The sequence below is a fragment of the Eurosta solidaginis genome, chromosome 1 (genome assembly GCF_040869045.1).
Source record: "Eurosta solidaginis isolate ZX-2024a chromosome 1, ASM4086904v1, whole genome shotgun sequence".
Classification (NCBI taxonomy): Eukaryota; Metazoa; Arthropoda; class Insecta; order Diptera; family Tephritidae; genus Eurosta; species Eurosta solidaginis.
The window spans coordinates 5248655-5272583 of record NC_090319.1 but is presented as its reverse complement, the minus strand read 5'-3'; the positions used below and the strand labels follow the sequence as shown (position 1 = coordinate 5272583).

Sequence of the window (23929 nt, the reverse complement as noted above, 5' to 3'; positions counted from 1 at the left end):
GTTCTTCGAAAGATTTATGGACCTCTACGCGTTGGCGATGGCGAGTACCGAAGAAGATTTAATGATGAGCTGTACGAGCTATACGCAGACATCAACATAGTGCAGCGAATTAAAACGCAGCGGCTGCGCCGGCTAGGCCCTGTTATGCGACTGAAAGATGATGATCCGGCCAAGAAAGTGCTTCTATCGGAACCCGCCTATTTAAGCAGAAGTAGAGGGCGGCCCCCACCACCAGGTGGAAAACGATTTAAACTACCTTGGTGTGACCAATTGGTGCCGGTTGGCGGAGAGAAGGAGCGACTGGCGCGCCTGGTTGGACGGCCATAACCGTTTAGACGGTTAAGCGCCAATTAAGTAAGTAAGTAAGTGATTCTGGACAGTAAACACATACTTGTCTTTTACCACCATATGCAGAAATCGTCTCGCACTCCACCATTATCAAAAAGCCGGGTTAAGTTAAATGCGGAGCTTTTACCGCATCGTCGACGATCTCAATTTATGCTCAAGTTATGGTGTAAATGGACTAAACTTTGTTGATCTTAAACATGTAGACCATCGGCACTTGGTAAAGTATCGGGGAAAAGTATCGATACTTTACTCAGTACATGGAAAAAAGCATCGAGTACGAGCACTCGAGTATTTTTTGGAAAAGTATCGATACTACTCACTAAATACTCGTATTGTTCTATCACTAATCATGGGGGAGGGTGATTTACTCTGTTCATTGATCGAACAGGTAAGTAAAATAAAACAATAGGAATGTATCTATCTATCTATCTTTTATATTTTATTTCAATAGTTTCATTCTTACATATAAATACAGTGGCTCATGTGGTATCATGTGTGCACAAATTTCGAATATCTTACAAGCTAGGTAGGCATATGTATTTCATTTTTCAGATGCGTATTGTTATCACTTTACATATACCAAGCAGCTCGTCTAAACAGAAAATGGCATTTTTGTTCCGTTACGATACTACAACAAAAAACAGCTAGGCAACAAGATCCTTGTCCGAAACTACGATTTTATTGTTTTTGTATGTTTTGTTATATTAGTGGCTGCAAATGCCTATCTTTATCAGTATTTTTATTATTATTTAAAAAATAGATGCATTTAATTTTGTAGTTCTCTACTGAGAACATCAAAAGTTCCAAAGGGTAAAGGCTTGGTTTCCTCGAAAGCGGTGCCGCTATATAGCGGTAGAGTACGTTGTCAAAAACATTGCAATGTAAAGGGTCAGTTATACTTACATAGCATAGCAGGGCGCAGCAACGTTACTCTCACAAACAATATCTGTTCAATGAGATTTGCGTGTACTTGATTAGACTATGCAGTGCATTGCATTGCATTGCATGGAATTCTATTGAATTTTGATTTTCATGTATGTGCTATGCGCCCGACTCTCACTCCCCGTGCTGTTAACATTGTTATTGCAAAGAGTGGAAAAATGAGCATCACTCTCAGAGCAGCACATATTGCTTGCTTGTGGTTGTGTATATTTTACATACCAACTTTATTTGTGTGTGTGCTTGCCCTTGTCAGCGATAGTCTATGTACGCTACGTAAAGTATAATCACGTTTATGTTTCACATGCTATGTACTGTTTTGTCATGCAATGCACTGTAAGAATAACTGACCCTTAAAAGTGTGTGGAAACTAAGAAGACGGTGAAGTTCACCGCAACGTAATATAGCGGCAGTGCAGTAAATATTACGGCCGTCATGACGGTAGAAACTCGTTCATCAACGTATTTTCTCACCGCTATACTGAAAGCGGTGAACATTTTGTCAAATATCTGAAAAGTAAACAAAAGTTCAGACTTGAAATTTATTTTTGAAAATCTATTAAAAAATAAAAACATAAACACAAGGAAAAAGAAGGAAAAAAGTATCATCAATGAAGTCGGCTATCAGCTTTACAAAAAAGTGGTGCCGCTAATGACGGTGAGTATAGCCACCGTTCCTTAGCGGTCGTAATAAAGCGGCACGGGTTTTCGAGGAAACAAAGCCTTAAGGAACTAACTGCGGATGAAAATAAAAAATAAATTTATATCAGCATAATGACGGAAAACGTTGAGTATATCAGTGAAGTAATGAGTCGGTGTCTCCAAACGATTGAAAGATTAATAAAGCGGAGTAAAGAGCGGTGTAATTTAGAAAATATGACAAGGAGCAGTTGGCCAAAATCGTTGATGGGGAGAGAAGAACGCCAAATTTTAAGGGAAAACCGCGAAAACCCGCATCCATCGGTCCCGAAACTCAGCGCTAAACTTCAAACTACAAACCTAAGAATGGGACGAAACAATGATATTCGAGCGTTTAATTTAAAAGTTAGTAAAGAACAAGTATAAAAGTAATGGTTTTTACTCCTGGAAAACGGTAAATGTGATGGCAGCAAATATAACTTATTTGGATCAGATGGTCGCCGCATGATATGGCGGAAGGGAAATGAAAAGCTGCAACTCAAAAATATTAAGGCAACTGTGAAGCATGGTGGAGGTTATGTCATGCGGTGGGGCTCATTTCCGAAAATTTACACTCAAGTCCCGAAAAAATCGATATGTCAAATATTTCAACAACATAACGACCACAAGCACATAACCCATGATGTAAAAATGTGGATGCTTTTCGACTTCTCGCGAGATTCTCGTGTCTCGAAGTACTCGTAAATGTCGCGAGCTTCTCGATATTCTTACTTAATCGCTGTCCGGACAGTATTTATACACTTGGTTTTTTTTACTTGTGACTTTTTTGTTGATTATATTGCTTCCTATGACATTTAACTCAAAACATTTATTATACATATAATGTTCTCAATATTTTATTTTTCAACGAGACATTAAGAACACGGCTTCTCGCGAGATTCTCGAATCTCGAATTACTCGTAATGCTAGCGATCTTCTGGACTTTCAATTCAGTCGCTGCATTGGCAATATTCTATATATTTCGGGGTTTTTTAATTGTGGTTTTGCGGACATTTTGGCTTGTGCTGCAGAAGAAATCGTAAGCTCTATATGAAACAGCCAATGAATCGATTAATTTGAATGTCGAGAAGCTCGCGAGCCTACGAGTAATTCGCGATTCGAGAATCTCGTGAGCCTTACGAGTAATTCGAGATTCGAGCATCTCGCGAGCCTTACGAGTACTTCGAGATTCCAGAATCTTGCGAGCTTTACGAGTAATTCGAGATTCGAGAATCTCGCGAGAAGGCGAGACTCGCGAGAAATCTCTTCTCGAAAATGTTCGAGAAATCGTAGGCTCTAGTTCTAACTGGAAGATCAATTGTGCAAACCCAAAATTTTGTCGAAAAGTTACCTGAAAGTCGTTTTTCTCGAAGAGTGAAAAAAAAATCCGACATAATTTTTAAGAAAGCTGGTGGTATATATAATGAAGTATTTGGATCCTGTTTCCAAAAATCTTGGCTATTAAGCAGCACTTAGATTTTTTTTACGAGTACTAGTGAAAAGCAAAATGCTTTTGTTACCGAAGAAATGTGGATTTTTTTATGTTTTGTTCAGTTTACGGAAAATAGAAAGAATATATTGAAATTGTATCATTACTTTTATTTAGTAGCTTTAATACCACTGAAACTTTTTTACTTAATAATAAAATATAAAAAATAATCAAAGGTTTCTATAATCAGCTTCGAGTGCAAAACACTTGTGAGCCACTGTTCATGTATTTAGTAAATTACTAATAAGTCTTAAGTAAAATATCGTTAACTTTATCCAATATAAATCACCTGCGATATCAGTTCCTTCTTCATTCATAATATTGTATATAACAGAGAGCCCAAAAAATTGTGGAAAAAGCAAAAATTCTTAGTATTTCTCGGACCTACATACATCATTAGAAGACCTATTTATCTAGGTAGTTGTATTTAAACAAACAGTAGACCTTTCTTTCTATCGCTTCTAAATTTTTTTCTGCTAGCTTAGAAAAAATGTCAATTGAAAAGCAGCAATATATTAAGCAACAAGGCTCTGCGCGCTTACTATGTTTTTGTTTTCCAATTGAAATATGTTCCCAAGCAAGCAGTAAAATTTTAGAAGCCAAATATTTAAGGCAAATCATAATATCAACTCAACTTAATCAAGTTAACTTGGAATCGTATTTAGACAATCCTTTTGTCAAATAACAGTTGGGAGGAGTAATGTTTCACAATAACTTCTTCATCTCTTTTGCCAATTAAAATTCGACGAAACGATTGTTTATAGCCAACTTAACAATTTGACCGACTCTCGAAAATTTTTATAGATCTGATTATAACTTTTTCTTATACATATATAGTTAACATACCATACTTTTAAATTTGAAATAAAGCGCGATATTAATTTGAAAAATATACATTATTAAATGGACCCAGTGAATAAAAAAATAAACATTTGCTTTTTATAGCTTTGAGTTAATTTTTGAAGACTTTTGCATACAAATTTATGTCAAATTACTGAAATCTTGAAGAAAAAGCTTTTACTTATTTCTTATTCACTCGACTCAATATGTTAGTTAGTAATACCAATTCCACACAAAGGTTATTGAAATAATTAGTTAACTTTTCTTCTTCCGTAGTGAACAGTTTTTCAGTCTACTTTAACTGAAGTTTAAGCTGAGGTTAACCGGGAAATCTGCCAGGGTAAAACTAGTTACAGATATTTAGGTTCTTTTGCAATGACGTCGAATATACCCAACAAGTATTTGGGCTTAAGTTCCCTTAGAGTCATGTTGATACCTAACAATCTTCTAAAATATGAACAGTTGTTTCGAAACAATGACTCAAACTGAGAATCATAGCGTTCTCACCAAAAAAGAGGATTTTTTATACAGCAAAAAATATTTTTGCTTAAGTTAAAAAAAGATAGTTTCCAACTTGTACTCAAGTTCTCCAATACTACATTATTTTCACGAAAAAAAAAAATAATAAAAAATGTATAGTTTATTTTTAATTTATAACACTTCATTTCTGTTACCAATCAGGTGTTTATTTCTCACAATAAACAGCTATTGGCTTTGATGGTACCACCTTGGAGAAGATTTTATTTTCACTCCACCTCAACTCGATATATAATGTAGAATATCGACTGAAGATATTTATTGGATATTCATTTGAGAACTGTACATTTTTCAAAATCTCTCAAAGGGTGAAGAATGACCTTGGAGATCAACTCGAGAACTATAAATTTACGGTCCCCCCATAAATTTACACAAACACATTTTTATTTAGAAAACATTAGTCAGAACACTTTTTTCAGAAAGCCAAAAAAAGTTAAAACTCAGAAACAAAAATTCAGAAGTCAAAATGCAGACAGCAAAAAAACATTAAATTTTGCGCAAAAACAGGCAGTAACAGACACAAAACTGCAGCAATTTTCAGCTGGAGGCTAGCCATATTGAAAACGCAAGAAAATTTCGTTTAAGTTAGGTTTTGAATTATTATAAGAAGCCTTTGAATTACGTTCATATTAAGTGTAAAAGCTTATAACCCATTAAAAATATTTGAAATACTAAAACAATGAAAATTGAATTGTCACGAGGGGTACAAAACTATGTTACAATGAAGTGTCAAAGCACAATTTTTGCTCTCGTAAAAATTGCATTGAAATATGCTTTATAGTAGTTTTAGTTATTAGAAATTGATCTGGTCTCTTTATTTTAAAATTGCAAAGCATCAAAAAATGCAAAATTTTATTTTTGCAGCAAAAGAAAATATCGCACACCTAGTTGAACAGCGATCAACTCAAAAAATCGCAAGGTTCAGAAAACGCGAAAAACTGACTGCCTCTCTCATATGCGCCAATGCATTATTTGTTTTTTACAAAGCCTTTTCTCGCTGATTAGTGCAGGCATTAGCACATTGCGTAGGTATTAAATTCTAAAGCCCGGAGGTACTCATAACTTCGAAATTTCATATTTTTGGGTAAGCTCATTATTGATCTGTATTAACAACAACAACTCACTATTGATCTAGGTGTCCGATATGGCTTTTTTAAAAATCGGTACATTTGGTTAGGTATAACATCTATGTATGAGTAATTGCGCATGCATTATATGTATTTGCTCTGCAAAAAATCGTGCGATTAATCCCTAAAGAGATTGGTCTCTGATTGATCTCTTTTGTCTACATTTGGGCATAATTGATCCTCTATCGTCCCTTTCGGGTACAGTCAGTTTGATATCTATATAGAAATATTAGAAAAAACAGCAACAAAGTAAAATGAAAAAGATTACAGGTGATTGAATCGAATTATTTAAGAAAAATGCGAAGCTCTATACCGAACCTAAATTACTAGGACTTAACGACTACGCCGGAGTTAGGGTTTACATTTTCGGAGAATATTTCTTATTCCATTTCGAAAAGCTGTTCCACCCGCTCAAAGAGATTTTGTGGCTTGGCAAACCCTTCGATTGTGTTTCTGTCAAGAAAAATACCCTTTCGGGTATAAATGGGTACAATTAGTCTCTTCATAGGACATGCTCAAACAAAAGGGAACAGTTCAACTCATACAAAACGATCAAAACTGGCATTGGTCGCATACTCCTTTGCGACTCAACCCGGATTCATCCTAGACTAATCGCATTTTTTGCAGGGTGCATTGTCTTTAAGTTAAGGAGGAAACGACTGCCATATTTTGTAAAAAACGTAATATTTATTTCGGGTCTTCTGACGGATGTTCGTTAATGAAGCAAGTGGCCCTGGGTCAAATAGAAAAAATGTGATTCCATTAAGTTTCTGTGTGAAATTGGTATAACGCCTTTCATTCAAGAAATTATTTCTAAACTCCAACGTATCACAAAATACGTAAATTGTTTTGGGTTTTTATCGTTGCACCAACTTAAATAGCGTCTGCTGGACGATTTGTAGATATGCCAGGCTCACTACTCTCATTGCCGGTTTCGACGTTTAAATCGGCATAACGTCGCCGCATCCAACTTGCAATTACAGAACGATACCATTCGAGAAAGATTGCATTGCGATAAGCAATTGTGCCCATTTGTAATATTATAAAACCAATGACAGTTATAAGATTAAATGTTTCCCATTCCAATAAGAATGCCATCCACCAAATGAGCAAAATACGTAAACCATCGGCAAGCACTCGATTAGCGGATGATGAATATTTCACGATTGTTAGCGAGGCAAAATTATAAAATGCGCTCGAAATGATGAATAAAATTAAAGGTGCCCATAATGTTGGATTACTCCGCATTTGTGGCATAATATCGCCAAGATCGTCAAAAACACCGCGTGAATTGTTATTAAATGGCACCGGTGTAGGTAAAAAGTGTAGGCATACACCCAACAAAGCGGTTACTAATAGGCCAAAAATACCCTGCCAGCCGGTAGCTAGCATCGTTGATATATCAGTACCCTTAAGGTATTTTTCTTCATAAATAAATTTGGCGGCATGAAAAATTTGTGCAAAAACTATGAGCAAGTTACCAGTTAGCACTGCATTACTCTCCCCATTGGGGAGCAAAAACCAATCATAACTTGCTCGTTGTATATCAATGGACATGATAACCGTGATTCCGCACGTAATAGTGAACATAGCCATCCAATGACGCATGGTGAGAGCTTGGTTCAGATGAATTGCACCAAAAATGCCAACGAATATTAGAGCTGAAACTGAAATAAATCAAAATAAACACAATCAATAAAGTATATATACAAATTATTCAAATAATAGTGGATGAAAGGAAAATGCATATTTGAAAGCCTATCCTTGGCAAAACGTAGAAACCACAGCAAGAGAATAAGGGCCCGGGCAAAATTAGATCCTTGCAGAGTTGACATAGTCATAATGCCCTAGTTATAACCATATCTATTGACACCAGTTATAAAATTTTATAATGATTTCATAAAAAAAGGAAAGAATCCGAAAAGTTAATAAATTAAATTTAAAGTTAAATTAAAAATTAAATTAAAAATAAAATATAAAAAAAGTTAATAAATCCACCAATTTCCTTAAGGGCCAATTAAACTTCCTTATCCCAAACGCCATAGTCGTAACCATACCCATATCCATAACCATCTCCAATGTGATCGATTAATGGTGCCTTAACCTAAAAATCGTAAAAATGAAGAAAACGCAGAAAATTACAAACATATTCCACAAAAAATATGTCTCTTAGTCATAACGTATCCAAAACAATGAATAAAGTCTAAAAAAGTTATTAAATTCACCAACTCAAATATTTTTATGTTATGGATATGGCGAGAAACCAAAAACCAATTAGTTGGGTATGGTATGGTTATGGCTTTAGCGTTATGGTATGGCACCATTAATCGATTACATTGATTTCCAGGTAGGTTCGATCAGCTGTTTTATCTGGTTATGGTTTTATGGTTATAAGTCATCATTAATTGACCCTTTATTCCCATGTCTGCCATAACCATATCCATATAAAACAGCTGATCGAACCAACCTTATGGATATCAAGGTTTTGACTAAGTGACTTATTTATTGTGCAATATGAATCTTTGTATTTGCCTCTTTTTTATGAAATTATGAAATTTTATAATCGTAGCTATTAGATACGATTAAGTAAAAATATGGCTATGACTGTGGCAACTTTCATAGGGACTTTTAAACTGCAGCTCCTGCACACCGGTAACGATGTTTGATGATGGAATGAGCCGTCTATAAAAAATATATCCACAAAATTAGTTATACCAATTTCATACAGAAACTTTATCGCAAGTTCGTTAATGAAATAACTATTTTTTCATTTTCACACAGATCCACTTGCTTCATTAGCGAACATCTGTTAGCAGCCCCAATAAAATATTATGCTTTTTACAAAAAATAGTAGGGGGACTCATATAACCTTATAAATGCCTTATAAAGTGTGTAAACGTATAAATTTATCTAGTGCGTAAACGAGCTGTCAAATTTTGTATGAAAAATCATTTACACAATTTGTATAAATTTACGCGCACATTTCATTGTGTAAACGCGGTAAACTCAAGGAATGCAACCTTGCAGACATTACAGCAGGCATTTTCATCAGAAATCTCCAACATCACCAAGTCATTTACAAGAATATCTTAGTAAAGACGTTTTAGATTTGATTTTTCACTTAATCTTGGAATTTTTTAATTTGTATAACATTCAAAAAAAATTTTTTTTGGCAATAATACAGATGATAAACAATTAAGTTTATCAAGAATATTACCAGGTGCGTTCATATAATAGCGTGTGTAAATGGATATAATTTTACACCTTATAAGTTTATATGCTTTCATGAGTCCCCCTAGTTAAAATGGATAGAAGCCGTTTCCTCTTTAGATTCAAAGGTATCAAAGTAAAATGTATGGGCAACTATTCATGGAGTTGACATAGAGTTGACCAAACATGCGCCAATTTTTTCAAAAGCCATATTTTCTTTTGCAGCAAAATGGAAAATATGGATTTTTTGGTATTTTTCGTAAATAATTGAAAATAGTTAATTTTTTATTCTTTTTTTTATTTTATTTGTCGGTCGCCCTTATTGTGAATTCATACAAGTGAAAAATCCTGAAAAACCTGTAAAAAATAATACACCTCCGCGCTGGTAGCATTTGGTAAGAATAAAGAGACGACTCAAGCAACTTTTAAGGCGATCAGCTGGCAAGCTTCGTGTGTGTTAACACTGACTCCTGCAACATAGTCATTGAGACTTATACGGGTGCTTTTACGTATGTCCTCGAAATTTAGTATTAGGACTTCGTAAAACGGGTGTCTCACTGAAAGAAATCTGGGTAAATATTCTGAACAGCGATGTGATATGAAATATGATTCCAAAGCTATCAAATTATGTACTTTTTTTTCAAATGCCAAAGGACTTCAAGGAACTGTACTCATAAATATCAACATTGCATAAAGTTTCTTCTAACGACTTCTGAAAATTTTATAAATATATTTCTCCTTAACGTCTTCATTTTAAAATCCGATCTATGCAACAAAAAACTAATGGTACTAAATACTTCTAGTTAAACCATTTTGTACGAAACCCCCAATATATATACCCTAAAATGACCCCCACCTACATATAATCGGTTGGGCAATTCCATGCTAAGTTTTGACATACAGAGAACCTTCAATAATCTATTTTTTAATCAAAAAATAACAAAGGAATTACCATCACCATTACTATTATATTGTCAATGAAATCCGAAACACCAAGCAAAACCGACTAGATTTTTCACTCCATTGGACATTCAAGAAAGCAATAATGAGATAATTAAATACATATTTGTATTTGGTATCGAAGATTTCTATAAGAGCTTTAATGTAGAAAACTTGACTAATTATTTCATTAAGCCTCTGTGTGAAATTGGCATTAGACCTAGTTTACATATAACGAGATTATCTGAATATATGAATTTTTTCCCTTTCATAATCGGTAATTATGAAAAAATCTTAAGAGGCGCCAATTTATTTTTCTAGATTTAGAATCATCTCTAGGGTGCCCTCTCTATGGAAGCACGAAATAAACGAGAAAGGTGAGAATTTGACAACTATTAATTTAGTTCGTAGGGATAAAACCAGGGATGCACGCCGGTTCGAACCGAACCACCCTCTCTTTTGGGGTCTTGAACCGACCGTTTTTTTTTCTTAACTCCAAAAACCGAACCGAAATCCACCCAAAAAAATGGTTCGGTTCGGTTCAAAATAAAGTTTCAACAAAAATCACTTAACTTATTTAATTCACCACTTTGCTTGAAAATACAGCTCTACAGCTAAATTGCATACATTTTTTCTCGATGACAACGCCGTGAGTTCTCACTTTTGATAGTAATAGCGTCTACTGTTTGCGCCTGTGGTCAAAAGCTTGTGAAAAAATAAACAAATTTACATAATGAGTTCAAACCCCGTGCATAACAACTTTGTATATGAAAGTGCTTTTTCATTTTTCATTTATTACATTTTTTCATGTATAACATCATGGCGGAACGATACAAGGTGGCAGCATGGTGACATACCTACATACATAAATAAAAATTCCATGTACTTTGTTTTTGTAAATTCGATGGCCAAATGTCAAAATCGTACTACGCCGGAAGTTGATGTATCAAATCAAATAAAAAAAGTTTATAATCAGCTGTCCCATGCTGCCATCTTGTATCGTTCCGCCATGGTATAACATAGTCTGACCTATAACACAAACCAAATACATATGTATAATTATAAAAATTTTAAAGTTAAGTTAATAAAATTTTTATCAATTTTCGAAACTTTTTATTAACAGTTTTTAGAAAATTTCTGAATGTGCAGTCTTGAAGCTCATTCAATTGTAGTGTAATTGTGTGCAAGTTTCAAGTAGATGAGAATTACCGTTAATTTTTTTAAAAAAATTTCCCCGAGGGTGTTGCCCATATCTTCATATAAAAACAAATTTTGTTCATGCGGTGTATGGAAAAAAATGCGAACTTGCATATTATTACACTACAGTTAGATGAGCTACAAAACTGCACACTCAGAAATTTTTGAAAGTTTTTAATAAGTCTGGAAAACTGATGAAAATTTGATTAATTGTTGGGAGCTGTGTGTAAGCTTTGAAATGTATATACATATATATTTTGTGTTATAGTTAGAACGATATTTTAAATTGGAATTATTAAAAACTAATAAATAAACATAATTTCGGAACAATACCGTTTTAAAGGGAGACCATATTATTTTTCACATAACCGTATATCAACATTTATAAGCTTAATGCCTAAGAAAAGCAAAGAAGACATTTACATTTTCATCAATATCTTTTAGTTTGTGTAGTAATCTCGCATTTAAAATTTAGTAGTTATGTTTTATATGGCGGCCACCGTGGTGTGACGGTAGCGTGCTCCGCCTACCACACCGTATGCCCTGGGTTCGCACCCCGGGCAAAGCAACATTAAAATTTTAGAAATAAGGTTTCTCAATTAGAAGAAAATTTTTCTAAGCGGGGTCGCCCCTCGGCAGTGTTTCGCAAGCGCTCCTAGTGTATTTCTGTCATGAAAAGCTCTAAGTGAAAACTCATATGCCTTGCAAATGCCGTTCGGAGTCGGCATACAACATGTAGCATCCGTCCGGCCAATTTGTAGGGAAAACCAAGAGGAGTAAGACGCAAATTGGAAGAGAAGCTCGACCTTAGATCTCTTCGGAGGTTATCGCGCCTTACATTTATTTATTTATTTTATGTTTTATATGTATATTGAAAGCAGCTAATTGACTAGTTTTTCTTCTCTTAAAAATACGACCAGTTTCTTATGTGCAGAGTATATGCGTTGTTAATACTCCCTATAGGCTATAGGTATAGTCATGCATTCAACCATTTTCATTCCTTACATTTGGTAATAATCAACAAACCGTTTTATAAGTTTTATAAATAAATACATACATGGATTTGATCTCAATAACTGTATTTTATTTGTATGGTTAGTAGGTACATATCGATGGTTGGTTGCACACAGATTCCAAGTGACGAATTTCAAATTTTGTATACTACTATCGAAACTTAGTATTAAACGTTTGAACCACTTGAACCAAACCGGTTCGGCGGTTCAGAGGTAGCCGCGAACAGGTTCAAACTTTGCCTGAGTGGTTTGAACCACTGAACCGAACCGATTTTCGAAGCGGTTTGCAGCCCTGGATAAAACATAAGTGAACGCGTAGGTTAACCATTGTGGATTTCTTGTAGATTGGTGCATTTGTAAGTTTTGATAAACATGTGGAATTTTTGAATATAAGGCATCATGATTCGATTATTATAACTATTTTTGATTTTTTTCATTAACAGTAAAAATCATGGTATACAAGTAAAGTTCTGTGACTCCCGGCATAACCGAAAAAGCCATTCACAGTTGTTTTCGAGAAAGCCAGCCTTAAAGTTTTTGAAAAGCGAGTACTATTCTTAGTCGATTACCTCGTACAAGGACCTATTAGTTATCGAGTGCGTGAGCACTGTATCAAAAAACGCCTCCTGTATTTTTATAAATTTTGCTCGTCAATTCTCTCCAAATCGTATCTTGAGATTCTTCAAAATTTGGCGCATCGTAAAGATCTGGTCGATTTAGTCGAGTAGATTAACCTGTTTCATAGAATGGGCAGGGACAAATTTGTCACGAAAGAATTTTGCCGCTTTGTTTTAAACATGATACAAATATTATAAGGTAAAACCGATGAGAGCCGAAATTACGTTTAAAAAAATTTTAAAATTCTCACTGCTCTCACATTTTTATTTTTTTTATTCTGGTGTTGTTTTCATAACAAAAATATAACAAACTGTAATATATTTGGTAATACTATACGACAGCATGACACTTAATACACGTCCAAAAATATCAAGAGGGGTATCAAAAGACGTGTTTTGGATCCAGGATCGCGAATCCGAAAGCGGAGGTAAAAAATGTTGGGTCTGTCAAGAGATATTTGCAAAAGAACTTTTGAAAATTTTCATGTGGTTGTTTTCCGCGGATATAGTTTTGGTCTCCAAACCAAAGGTAATTTTTTATAATCGCGGCCAAAGGATACTATGGATCCAACTCTTGGTCTCGGAGCACTCCGGCGTCAGTTTTCGGTTTTCCGTTAATATCGTTTGAACCATCTAAGATTTTTATTTTCCGCCTTCAGATTATTGTTGTAGAGGTCAATACGAGTGTTTTGACACCTCTCTCGGTATGCTGTCGTATAAAATATATATTTTTGCGTTCTAACATTAATATTATGATATTTTATCCAAAACCGAATTTTTTATTGGTGGAAATAACCAGAAAATAAGAAATCTCAACGGTCAACCGCATTCTAGAATTTTCAATTCAAGAATTGTATTGTGGTTTCCCGCAAAAGGAAGCATCAGGCCACTATCCTCTTCGAAGCAATTTTCTTCAACAAATTGTTTAGAAATGTATTACCGTCTGCGCGACGAGAAGAAAAACCCGACTTACCGCCAAGGTGTACGGAAGAGATACATATCTACTAATAATGACAATTTGGTGTGATATATATCTGAGGAGATTAAGGTCTAGGTTGCCATCCAATTCGAAGGCTACTTTAAATACATGTTTTGTGCCGACCCAAAAATTTATCTGCTAATTCGGACGAACTTTTGGTGCCAAGGTAATGCCGAGGGACAATCAATACCAGGGGGAAGACTCTGATCTCTCTTGGTGCCCCCTGTTGGCGTCAGTTATCAAGAAACAGGGTTAGCTGGTGTGACTTGTTACGCAACGACCAGCATCTCCTAAACGGTTAAGCGCCAATTAAAAAATGTATCTTCCAACCGCGAGGAAAAGGACCAAAATAAACGAAAGAATATCTCCAAGATCTTTTTTTCCGCAGTAGCGAGGACACTTGAGACTGGTGATCTCTTATAAAGTGAAGTTTCAGCATATTTAAGGGTTAAAGACGTATCAACCAAGTGAAGAAGGATGAATGAAAAATTAATAGGGGTGGTCCCCAACATTCGCTCCTTAATTAGAAGAGGTTAAGAAGTAAGGCCTTTTCTTTTGTCTCTATTCAAAAATAGCACGTGTTGAGGCATCCATTATATTGGTATCTCATTTTTTTGCCATATACATAAAAACCGATTTCAAAACTTCGAAATATTTTTTCACTTATTTCATAAGCATTTTATTTTTTTGGCATTAAAAAATGATAATGTCAAACAAACATTTTTTTTGTTTACTTTGGTTTGGCATTTCCACAAAGTTTAAGAGAGTGATTTTAAAATTTTTTTAAAAGCAAAAAACCATTATGGCCGCCAAGAAGAGTAAATGGTTTTACCTGGTAATATTTATACCATGGTTTAAAAGATTTTTGATGTTGAATGTTACATGATCAGGCAATGCTGTCGATACTGGATCGTGATCCGTTTACGGTGGGCACTAGAGATATACCCCGCCGATAAACGCCGGTGGGCAGTAGAGATATACGCGGCGCCAATTTTCGTCGTTTTTCGCACGCATCCGGCGAATGTCAAAAATATCAGCGCGGCGGCGGCGGCGTACGGCGCGTTACTATATTTTCTACTCTTTTAAGACTGTCTAGTTAATTTCGAAAATTGGTCCGATATGGTCGAAAGGGGTATCAACGGATGAGCATCACTTCCAGTTAAATTTAAATGTTCACTTTGCATAATTTTTTCAAAAAATTAATAAAGGACAACGAATTTAAATAAAATGACCCAAGTCAAACATGTTTTCAAATTCAATTGTCCTAAAATTGTTAAAAAAAAAAACAAGTTGCCCGAAAAAGGTGCCGATTTTTTCAAAATTTCTATATTTCGATTGGCTGAAATAGCGAAATAGCGAAATCATTGATGCAAAATCCTTTAGTAGGCTCCAGAGGCCTAAATACTATTCGGTAGACAAAAATGATTCTGAGCTCATACTTAAGTTGAAGATATATGCACGTATAAGAAGGATTTGAAGAATCACTTTATTTGATTAATTATAAAATAGCTAAACTGTTAATTTTGATTTTCACACTACATCATTCAACACAAAAGTTTACCGGTTTGACATTTCCTAAAGTTGGCGGCGCTATCACCAACTAGTCCATTGGAGTGAGTCACATCGGATATATCCTATCAACAGTGTGTAAATATCAACTACACGTTACGGCTCCGGTTACAAATGTGAATACGTAGGCACCTATTGTAACCAGGTTAGGCTTTGTCCTTCGCAAGAACATTCGAAGTGGTGAAACAAAAGCTTTCTCAAGTCAGTCGAACAAATGGCGGTGTTCTACCCTAACGTAGGGGATAGTCGAACTCGTCTGGAAACTGAAGGCGGTCATCCATAATGAACTCTTTTATCATAAGGCCAGAAACGAAGATTATTGAAGTGAATGTTTCGACCATAAACGTCTGCAAATTTTGGTCTACATTTTAAAAATTTTATCCACTGTCCTTGTAAAGTTTAAATTATGTAGATGTCCAAGCATTATACGATTTTCACCCGTGAGTAACGCAATGATATCCATCACTTAGACTGCTTATGATTTCTTGGCCGAATAGTTACTTCCTAACGTTTCAAGGTGTTTCTTTGGTGTAGCTCGGCAGCATAGCGCGAAAAGTCTTCGGAGCTACGCCTAGAGCTTCTAGGAAAATGACGTCGACGAAAAATTAGTTCGAATACGCGCAGTCCTATAGCTTCTGTGCTGTCATATGGTATGAGGGCCGGGAGGCGTGGTAGCTCTTAGAAAAACTGAATGCGCCCTTAGGGGCGATCAACAATAAGCAAGCATTAATCCTAATCGTTTAAACTGTGCCACAAGAGTCCTGACTAATAGTAGATAATTGATAGCAACCGTAAGACGCCTTTGGCGTCGTGCCAGGGTATTCGAGTTAGCACAAAACATCTCCTTCGGTGAAACTACAGTACAAAAGTGTGACCATTTTGAGTATTTCTCCCTCCCTCCGCAAGGAGCTTCTCCTGAAAACCCCGAATCTTTCCAAAATAGCCGAAACGTCGATTTCCTTAAAAAACCAAAACCTTTCTAAATATTTTTTTTTTTAATTTTCGTATTACAAGCCTCCCAGATAATCATCCGCTACTTTATGATATTGTTGTTTATGATATGGTCAAACATACCATTGACGTCAGCAGTATGTTTCCATATTCATTAGTTGTGGACAATGTGATACTCTGAAGTCCAGCCATTCAGTTTAGAGGTTTACGCCGATTACTTTATCGGCCGATGAAGTGATCGGCGCAAACCTCTAGTGGGTAGGAAGCAACGCAAGTTTGCATTAAAATGTCCACGAAAACAGCAAGCTGAAATGTATTTGGTGATGATTATATATGAAAATCTCGTTAGATTTCAAATCCCAGCTGCTCCTATTTCAAAGATTTTCATGTTTTACATATTTCTGATAGCATAGGCTTTTGCTATACAGAAAAGGTGTGACTTTTTAATATTTGTAACATATATACAAGGCGAATCCATACCAGGTGGTGGCAAAGCGAATTCAACCGATTCGCCGTGTAGAAGAATGTCAAGCCAAAAGAAAATGTCCATTGATTTCGATTAACTGACAAGTTGTAGTACAAGGCCTTGTATGGAAAATAATCAAGAAGAAGAAATCAGCTGTTGGGATAACAACATCCGGTACTGAATTCGCCTTGACTTTTTTATAAATTTTTTCGGTTTTTTATGATTAAAAAAAATTTTTTTGTTATACACCTTTTACCGCCATAATTAACATTTACGCCCCGATTCTGAGCGTTACCGGTAAAGTAGTACCCAGAACATTATGTAACCGAATATCGTTACCAGTTCTTTTATCTGCTATTCTGGCCCAAGTGGTAACGCTGTCATCACCGAAAAACTCACCAGTGTCTGTGGAGAAATTTGAAAGGTAGTTTTCTTCGCTTTCACGGTTGGCCATTTGGTTCCTTCCAACCCCATTTGATCCGCTGGTCCCTTTTCTTCAATTTTGGCCCTTTGTAAAATATATGAAAATAAAAATTGCTTCTCGCCTAGCACAGCTTATAGCGAGCACTCTGCCGTGAGCCTAACACTTCCAAAACTTATACAAAGAAATTCTATGCATTACTTCACGTTCTTTCTCACCCAGCTCAATGAGTTCAAGGAATTCCAGGACTATTGTGGTGTTAAGCCACGCAAGGTAATTGAAAACTAAGTATCTTGGCACAAGAAATATTTTAACTCGAAGACAGAAGGAAGCAAATTCAAAAGAGATGTGATTTCGGAAGAAATGTTTTGTATAAAATTATTCCCGTATGTGCTAGCAGAACCCCTGAGGCCTGGGATCAAAACTCACACTTACTGAATCTAGGCTCTGATATGAAGTTAAGGGAAAAAGTAAGCATCTATAAAATAGCACTAACAAAATTGCCTAGTTTCATTTATGATTTACTGAGTTTTCCACATACATAGTTCGGCAACACCAGAATGCAAATTTTGAACCGTTTCTTACTAAAACTTCAGAGATGTCGGCTTGGATGAGGTGTTGTGAAGCAGATGAGGGCACAATAGACCAATGGTCGCAGTGCGATCCTCAATTAATTATCTATCTATCTATCTACTAAAACTTAACTGCACTATTCATTTTATTTCATTGCAATCAACAATATAATGCTCGAACCAAGAGCTTTGTGACCAAAACTAGGTTCACAACGGTTGGTTGGTGAAAGACACAGACTTTCCTATGTCAAAATATAGTACCATTTTTGGTTGCATGCACATATATTTGTTTGTTAAGCTTGAATTAAAGGAAAGTCTTCACTATGTTTAGTAAAATTTTACATGGAAACATCCTAAAATTTTGTATTTTATACTAATAAAATAAAACAAAAATTTGGTTATTTTTTTCGATGAATTTTGGTCCCAAATGAAAACATGGTGTGGCAACCGTGTTCGCTTTACCGAAAATGTCTCACTAGTAGATACGAGGTTAACGAATAAACGGGACGATGTGTATATGCATATTATGCATGATAAGTTTCTACCTAGGTATATTGTAATTTATTCTGTGAAAGTAGTACATAATGTTAACAAATATGTATAGCAAGAGGCAACACTTTTTTACTATTATCTTTACTTATTTGCGCTTACAATTCTTTATTTTTCAGTTTTGCATTTTTCTACACAACAGCTGTTGTGTGGTTATTTCGATGTAACCACCTACTTTTGTGCGTAGAAAATTATCCGGTTACTTTCGCGGGTAGAATACCAAAAGGGTGTAAAAGTTCCCACATGATTTCGTTGCCGTGGTGAAGATTGTTGTTACCACACTTGAATCGGGGCGTTAATGTGAACATGATATTAGTAGAATTCATTTGTAATATTAAACCTTGTACTTATTTAATGCAGGCTTGTAAACCCTAAAAACCTATCTTCTCTCAGGGAACTCTGAACGAATGTCATATTCGGGAAAGAGTTGGTAATTGTCATCGTCACTTGATAAAAGGAGAGAACAGAGGGAAGATAGATTAAAATTTTTGAAGCCTGTCGCGCTATTAATTATATTGTAAATTAATAAATAATAACGTGAAATTTAGCTTGCTTGAAAACAATATTCTTTCTCTTACTCCGTAAACAATTCTTTAAAAAATTTTGTTGCGTACAACAAGCAAAATAAATGTTTGTTGGGTTATTAAATAATGATGTATATGACCTTAGATGCAGGAACTTCTTATTGTACGCAACTTTATGCATTTGTAACGATAGCGGTTTTATGAAGTAAAACACACTAGTTTTGTATAAACTTTTATCTTTTTAATTACTTCAGCGGGTTGCACTATGTAAAATTACATTCAAAAAAAAGCAAAAGCAAGAAGAAGATCTAAACAATGACATTTCATATTCTTTCATTACATTCCTTCGCATTGGAATAACAGGGTTGCCAGATGGGCACGAACATGCCGGCCACCTTGAACGACCGATAAGAGTTCGAAATTAAATTCACGTTTACAAATTGAATTCACATTTCAATTACTAAAAATATCTTAGATAGTTAAATATTTACATTTCAAATACGTATGTATTAAGAGATCAACATTACAGTACAGACTCATCTTGTGTTGGCAGCAACGTTAGTTTCGCTATAGGCCGAACCAATTCACCATCGGCAGTCTTCAGTCTTACTATACGTACTAATCCGTCTGTGCCAGGATGACACTGAATGACACGCCCAAGTCGCCATTTAGTAGGTGGGCTAATTGGATAGTGAATGATAACGACGTCATCTTCCTTTAGATTTGCGGAGGAACGAAACCATTTAGCCCTTTGTTGTAGGTTGACGAGATATTCGTTTCGCCAACGGGACCAAAAATGTTGTCGCATTGCGCTAATAGCTTGCCATCTTTGACGCAACCTTCCTGAGAAATTTTCGGTATCAGGTTCGGGCAGCGCCTTGATTGGCTCACCAATCAGGAAATGACCAGGGGTGAGAACTTCCAGGTCATCAGCATTAGCAGAGTGCCAATAGAGCGGTCGAGAGTTGACGCAAGCTTCAATTTCCGTCAACAGCGTAGAAAATTCTTCGTATGTTAATAATGAATTACCCAGAGCTCGTTTCAGGTGATATTTAACTCGCCTCACCCCTGTCTCCCAATAGCCATCCATATGTGGCGCGCTCGGCGGGTTAAAGTGCCATGTCAATTGCATATTTGCCAGATACAAGGTAACTTTTTCATCTCTCAAGCAGCGGTGGTAGGCGGCGTATAACTCTTTCTCAGCACCTACCAAATTGGTGCCGTTGTCCGAATAGACATGCTGGCAATAACCCCTTCTATTTATAAATCTCGAAAGAGCGGCAATAAACGCTGGTGAGGAGAGATCTCCGACGAGATGCATTGCCCCAGTACTCATGCATATGAAACTGCATATATATGCCTTGCATGGTTTAGCTCCTCTGCCTTGAGAGAACTTGATAAAATAGGGTCCTGCAAAGTCGACAGAGCTGTGCAAAAAACATCGATAACTTGTTAGGCGGCTGCTTGGCAGATCCGACATCGCTTGACCTAGCGGTTGACGGTTTATACGTTTACATTTTACGCAGTTGTGGTAGACTGCGCGAACGAGATTCCGAGAACTCATAACCCAAAAACGACGTTGAAGAACGGTTTGCATAATTTGCGGACCGGCGTGAAGCGTGCTGCGATGAATGTCGAGAACTATTAGCTTAGCAAGGACTGAGTTTTTCGGTAGGATTATAGGGTGTTTGACGTCTGCAGAGACCGAAGCACGTTTTATCCTCCCGCCAACACGGAGAATGCCCTCAGGATCCAAAAACGGTTGAAGCCGGATTAGAGTACTTCGCAATGGTATAGGTTTGTTTGACCTGCAAGAAACAATCTCATTCGGAAAAGCGTTAGTTTGGATATACTGTACCAGAGTATTTTTAGCGTGACGAATTTCACCGCAGGTGAGAGTGCCAGTTGTGCGTTGACTGCTGATTGTTTGTAGATTTTTGACGAAGCGTATAGCGTAGGCCATAACCCTCTTTAGTTTAGTGTGCGAATTATATCTTGCTAATAGGTCCCACTCTTCCGTTGCTTGAGTGAGATGCGATGCGGACTTGGTATTTCGCAATTCGGAACTAGCAGTTGGATCGAGTTTCAACATTTGTTCCAAATCTCCGTTCGTCTGATGTTGCCACTGATTTTCACCTTCGGATAACCAACTTGGGCCTTGCCACCAAAGACAATGCGAGAGTAGATACGAAGGAGTTAATCCTCTAGATGCGCAGTCCGCTGGATTATCCTCTGAACGGACGTGTCGCCAACATTGAGGAGCCAAAACTTCCTGCACAGCGGCTACGCGGTTCGCTACGAAGACTGACCATCGACTTGGATGACTTTTTAACCAAGCTAGCGTTATAGTCGAGTCAGTCCACGCATATAACTTTTTCATATTACCACCGAAGCTTAGCTGGATCTGCTTGACAAGTTTAGCTCCTAGATGCGCTGCGCACAATTCTAAGCGTGGAAGGGTCGTACTTTTTAAAGGCGCGACTTTTGCGCGTGCAGCGACTAAAACTACTTTAAATTTTCCATCGAGTATTTGCGTGCGACAGTAAATTGCGGCAGCGTAGGCGCGTTGCGATGCGTCCGTGAAGACATGGTACTCAGCGTGATCGTAAATTTCGCCGGTGCCAATCCAACGATTTAATTTGAGTGCAGTGAGTTCAGGCAACTGCTGACGATAAGCCAGCCATTCCTTCGCGACATCGACAGGCACTGGTTCGTCCCAATCATCATCCGCTTGCCAAATTCGCTGCAGCCAAATTTTCGATAAAATTGTACAAGGTGCGATTAATCCGAGTGGATCGAAGATTTTACTTGAATCCGAAAAAAAAGCTCTTTTCGTAAGAACTGCAGGCAGTGGTGTTAAGTTCACTGCTATCGATAAGTAATCGTCGCTCGTGTTCCAAACAGTACCCAATGTACGTACTTCATCGCCGTCAGCCAACAAGTGCGAAATTTGCTTCGATGCGTGCGGTATATTTTTCTTAAGCTCATTGCAAATTGTAGCCCATTTACGTAACTCGAACCCAGCGTTAGATAGAACTACGGTTATATTACTTTGCAGCTTCATAAGTTCGTCGATAGAAAACGATCCCGTGAGGAGATCGTCCATATAAAAATCGCGCATGATGACTCTAGCGGCTTCTTTGTGCTCTTCATCGGCATCTAAAGCTGCTTGGTGCAGAGAACGTACGGCCAAGTGTGAAGCCGAAGCGACGCCGTAAGTTACACGGAGCATTCGATAGTCTCGAATAGGTTCGGTTGATGCATCACGCCAAACTATGCGTTGGTAGTCAGCATCTTCTTCATATACATGAACTTGCCGATACATTTTTTCAACGTCGGCCATCATATACCGATGAGTCCGAAAACGTACCATTATAAAGAACAGATCCTCCTGTAGCTGTGGGCCTATCATCAAAGCGTCGTTTAACGAGAAACCGGTCGATGTTTTCATCGAAGCGTTAAAAACAACTCTAAGTTTAGTGGTGGAACTAGTGTCTTTCACCACAGCATGGAGTGGCATGTAGTAGCTTTTATGCGGTGGCGCGTCACCCACGAGCTCCATGTGACCCATACATAAGAGCTCCCGCATAAACTCGGAGTATTGTCGACGTAGCTCGTCATCCATAGCGAAACGTTTTTCCATTCGTAGCAAACTTCGTATAGATATGTTTCTCGACTCACCTAAAGGTACAGACTCCTTAAAAGGCAGGCGAACTATATAGCGCCCGTCTTTGGCGCGGCGGCAATGCTGGCCAAAGTGCTTTTCGCAAGCCTCTTCTTCAACAGTTAAAAATTGCTTAGGCGGAAACTCCTCGAGTTCCCAGAACTTACTCACCATTCTAATGAGTGGCACATCACAATGAAGTGAGAGAAGACCAGTATTGGGACTGAATGAACGCATGGCTTTTCCGAAAAGTACCCAACCGAAAACTCTGTTTTGTGCCATAGGTGTATTAGGCGGCCCCTTACAGAGCCCAGATAGCAAAAATTTATCCATTTCGTCCATCCCTATTAAAACATCGACAGGGCCAGGTTTGGCGTAGTGCCGATCAGCGAGATCCAGATTTTGTATGTGCGGCCAAGATGGCATCTGTACACAAACGCTAGGTAGATCGTTTGTGATCTTCGATAATATAAGCGAATTGATTGTAAAATTCGTAGCAAGAGATCGAGGTGAGAGTGAGAGCACGGTCTCTCCTTTAACTTGACCACCATCTGACGAACCAATCCCAGTGACATGAGCTGCCGAAAGTTTTCTAGGTAAACGAAGGCGTTGGATGCAGGCCTCTGTCACGAAGGATGCATGTGAGCCGTTGTCAAACAATACTCGTGCGGGTTGCCATCGACCTGCATGGTCTTGCAGATAGACTTCCGCAGTTGCCAACAAGATGGCCTTGTCAGCTTCAGCGTGGTGAGATGCTACACAACCAAGATGCGGTGCCTCAGGGTTGGCATTTATAGACAACGTTGCGGTTGAATCATTCATTGTTGAAGACGTAGAATTTTGTATAAAAAGATTGCGTTGCGGCTTTACGAACGGAGAAGCATGCACATTTAGATCAGCACCGGAGGTGTTACTTTCATTGCCACCATGAAGTAGGGTGTGATGTCGACGTCGGCAGATGTTGCATACTGATGAACTACGACACTTTGCTATAAAATGACCTTTGCTCAAACAATTGAGGCAAGCACTGTGTTTCTTAATAACTGCAAACCTAGAAGCGACATCTAATTTGAGAAAACTTGGGCAAGCGTAGATGTTGTGTTTGGCATTGCAATGCATACAGGGTGCTACGTTCGCTACGGCACTAGAGTTGGAAGACGGTGTGTGCTGCTCACCAACCGCATGCAGGACGTTTGTTGTAGTCTTCGCTGCTGCGTTGAGCTGACGCGCTCCTTGGGATGTCGTCGACAGTGTAGTAGTCGTCGGCAACATTTCGAGCAAGCGAGCGCGTATTTCTAAAA

At 37.3% G+C, this 23929-nt stretch overlaps 1 protein-coding gene and 1 long non-coding RNA gene across 2 annotated transcripts in view; one reads left to right on the top strand and one right to left on the bottom strand.

The window, feature by feature from the left end:
- The first annotated feature begins 703 nt into the window (after positions 1–703).
- LOC137246986 (uncharacterized) overlaps positions 704–23929 on the top strand; it is a 97648-nt gene continuing 74422 nt past the window's right edge. The window contains exon 1 of the long non-coding RNA XR_010951753.1: positions 704–736. This is a non-coding gene — a long non-coding RNA (uncharacterized lncRNA). The remainder of the gene's footprint in view (positions 737–23929) is intronic.
- The window catches only part of Tango9 (transport and golgi organization 9), a 30168-nt gene continuing 9781 nt past the window's right edge, over positions 3543–23929 (bottom strand). The window contains exon 4 of the mRNA XM_067777821.1: positions 3543–7624. Coding sequence (XP_067633922.1) covers positions 6831–7624 — 794 coding nt within the window. The 3' untranslated portion in view covers positions 3543–6830. The remainder of the gene's footprint in view (positions 7625–23929) is intronic.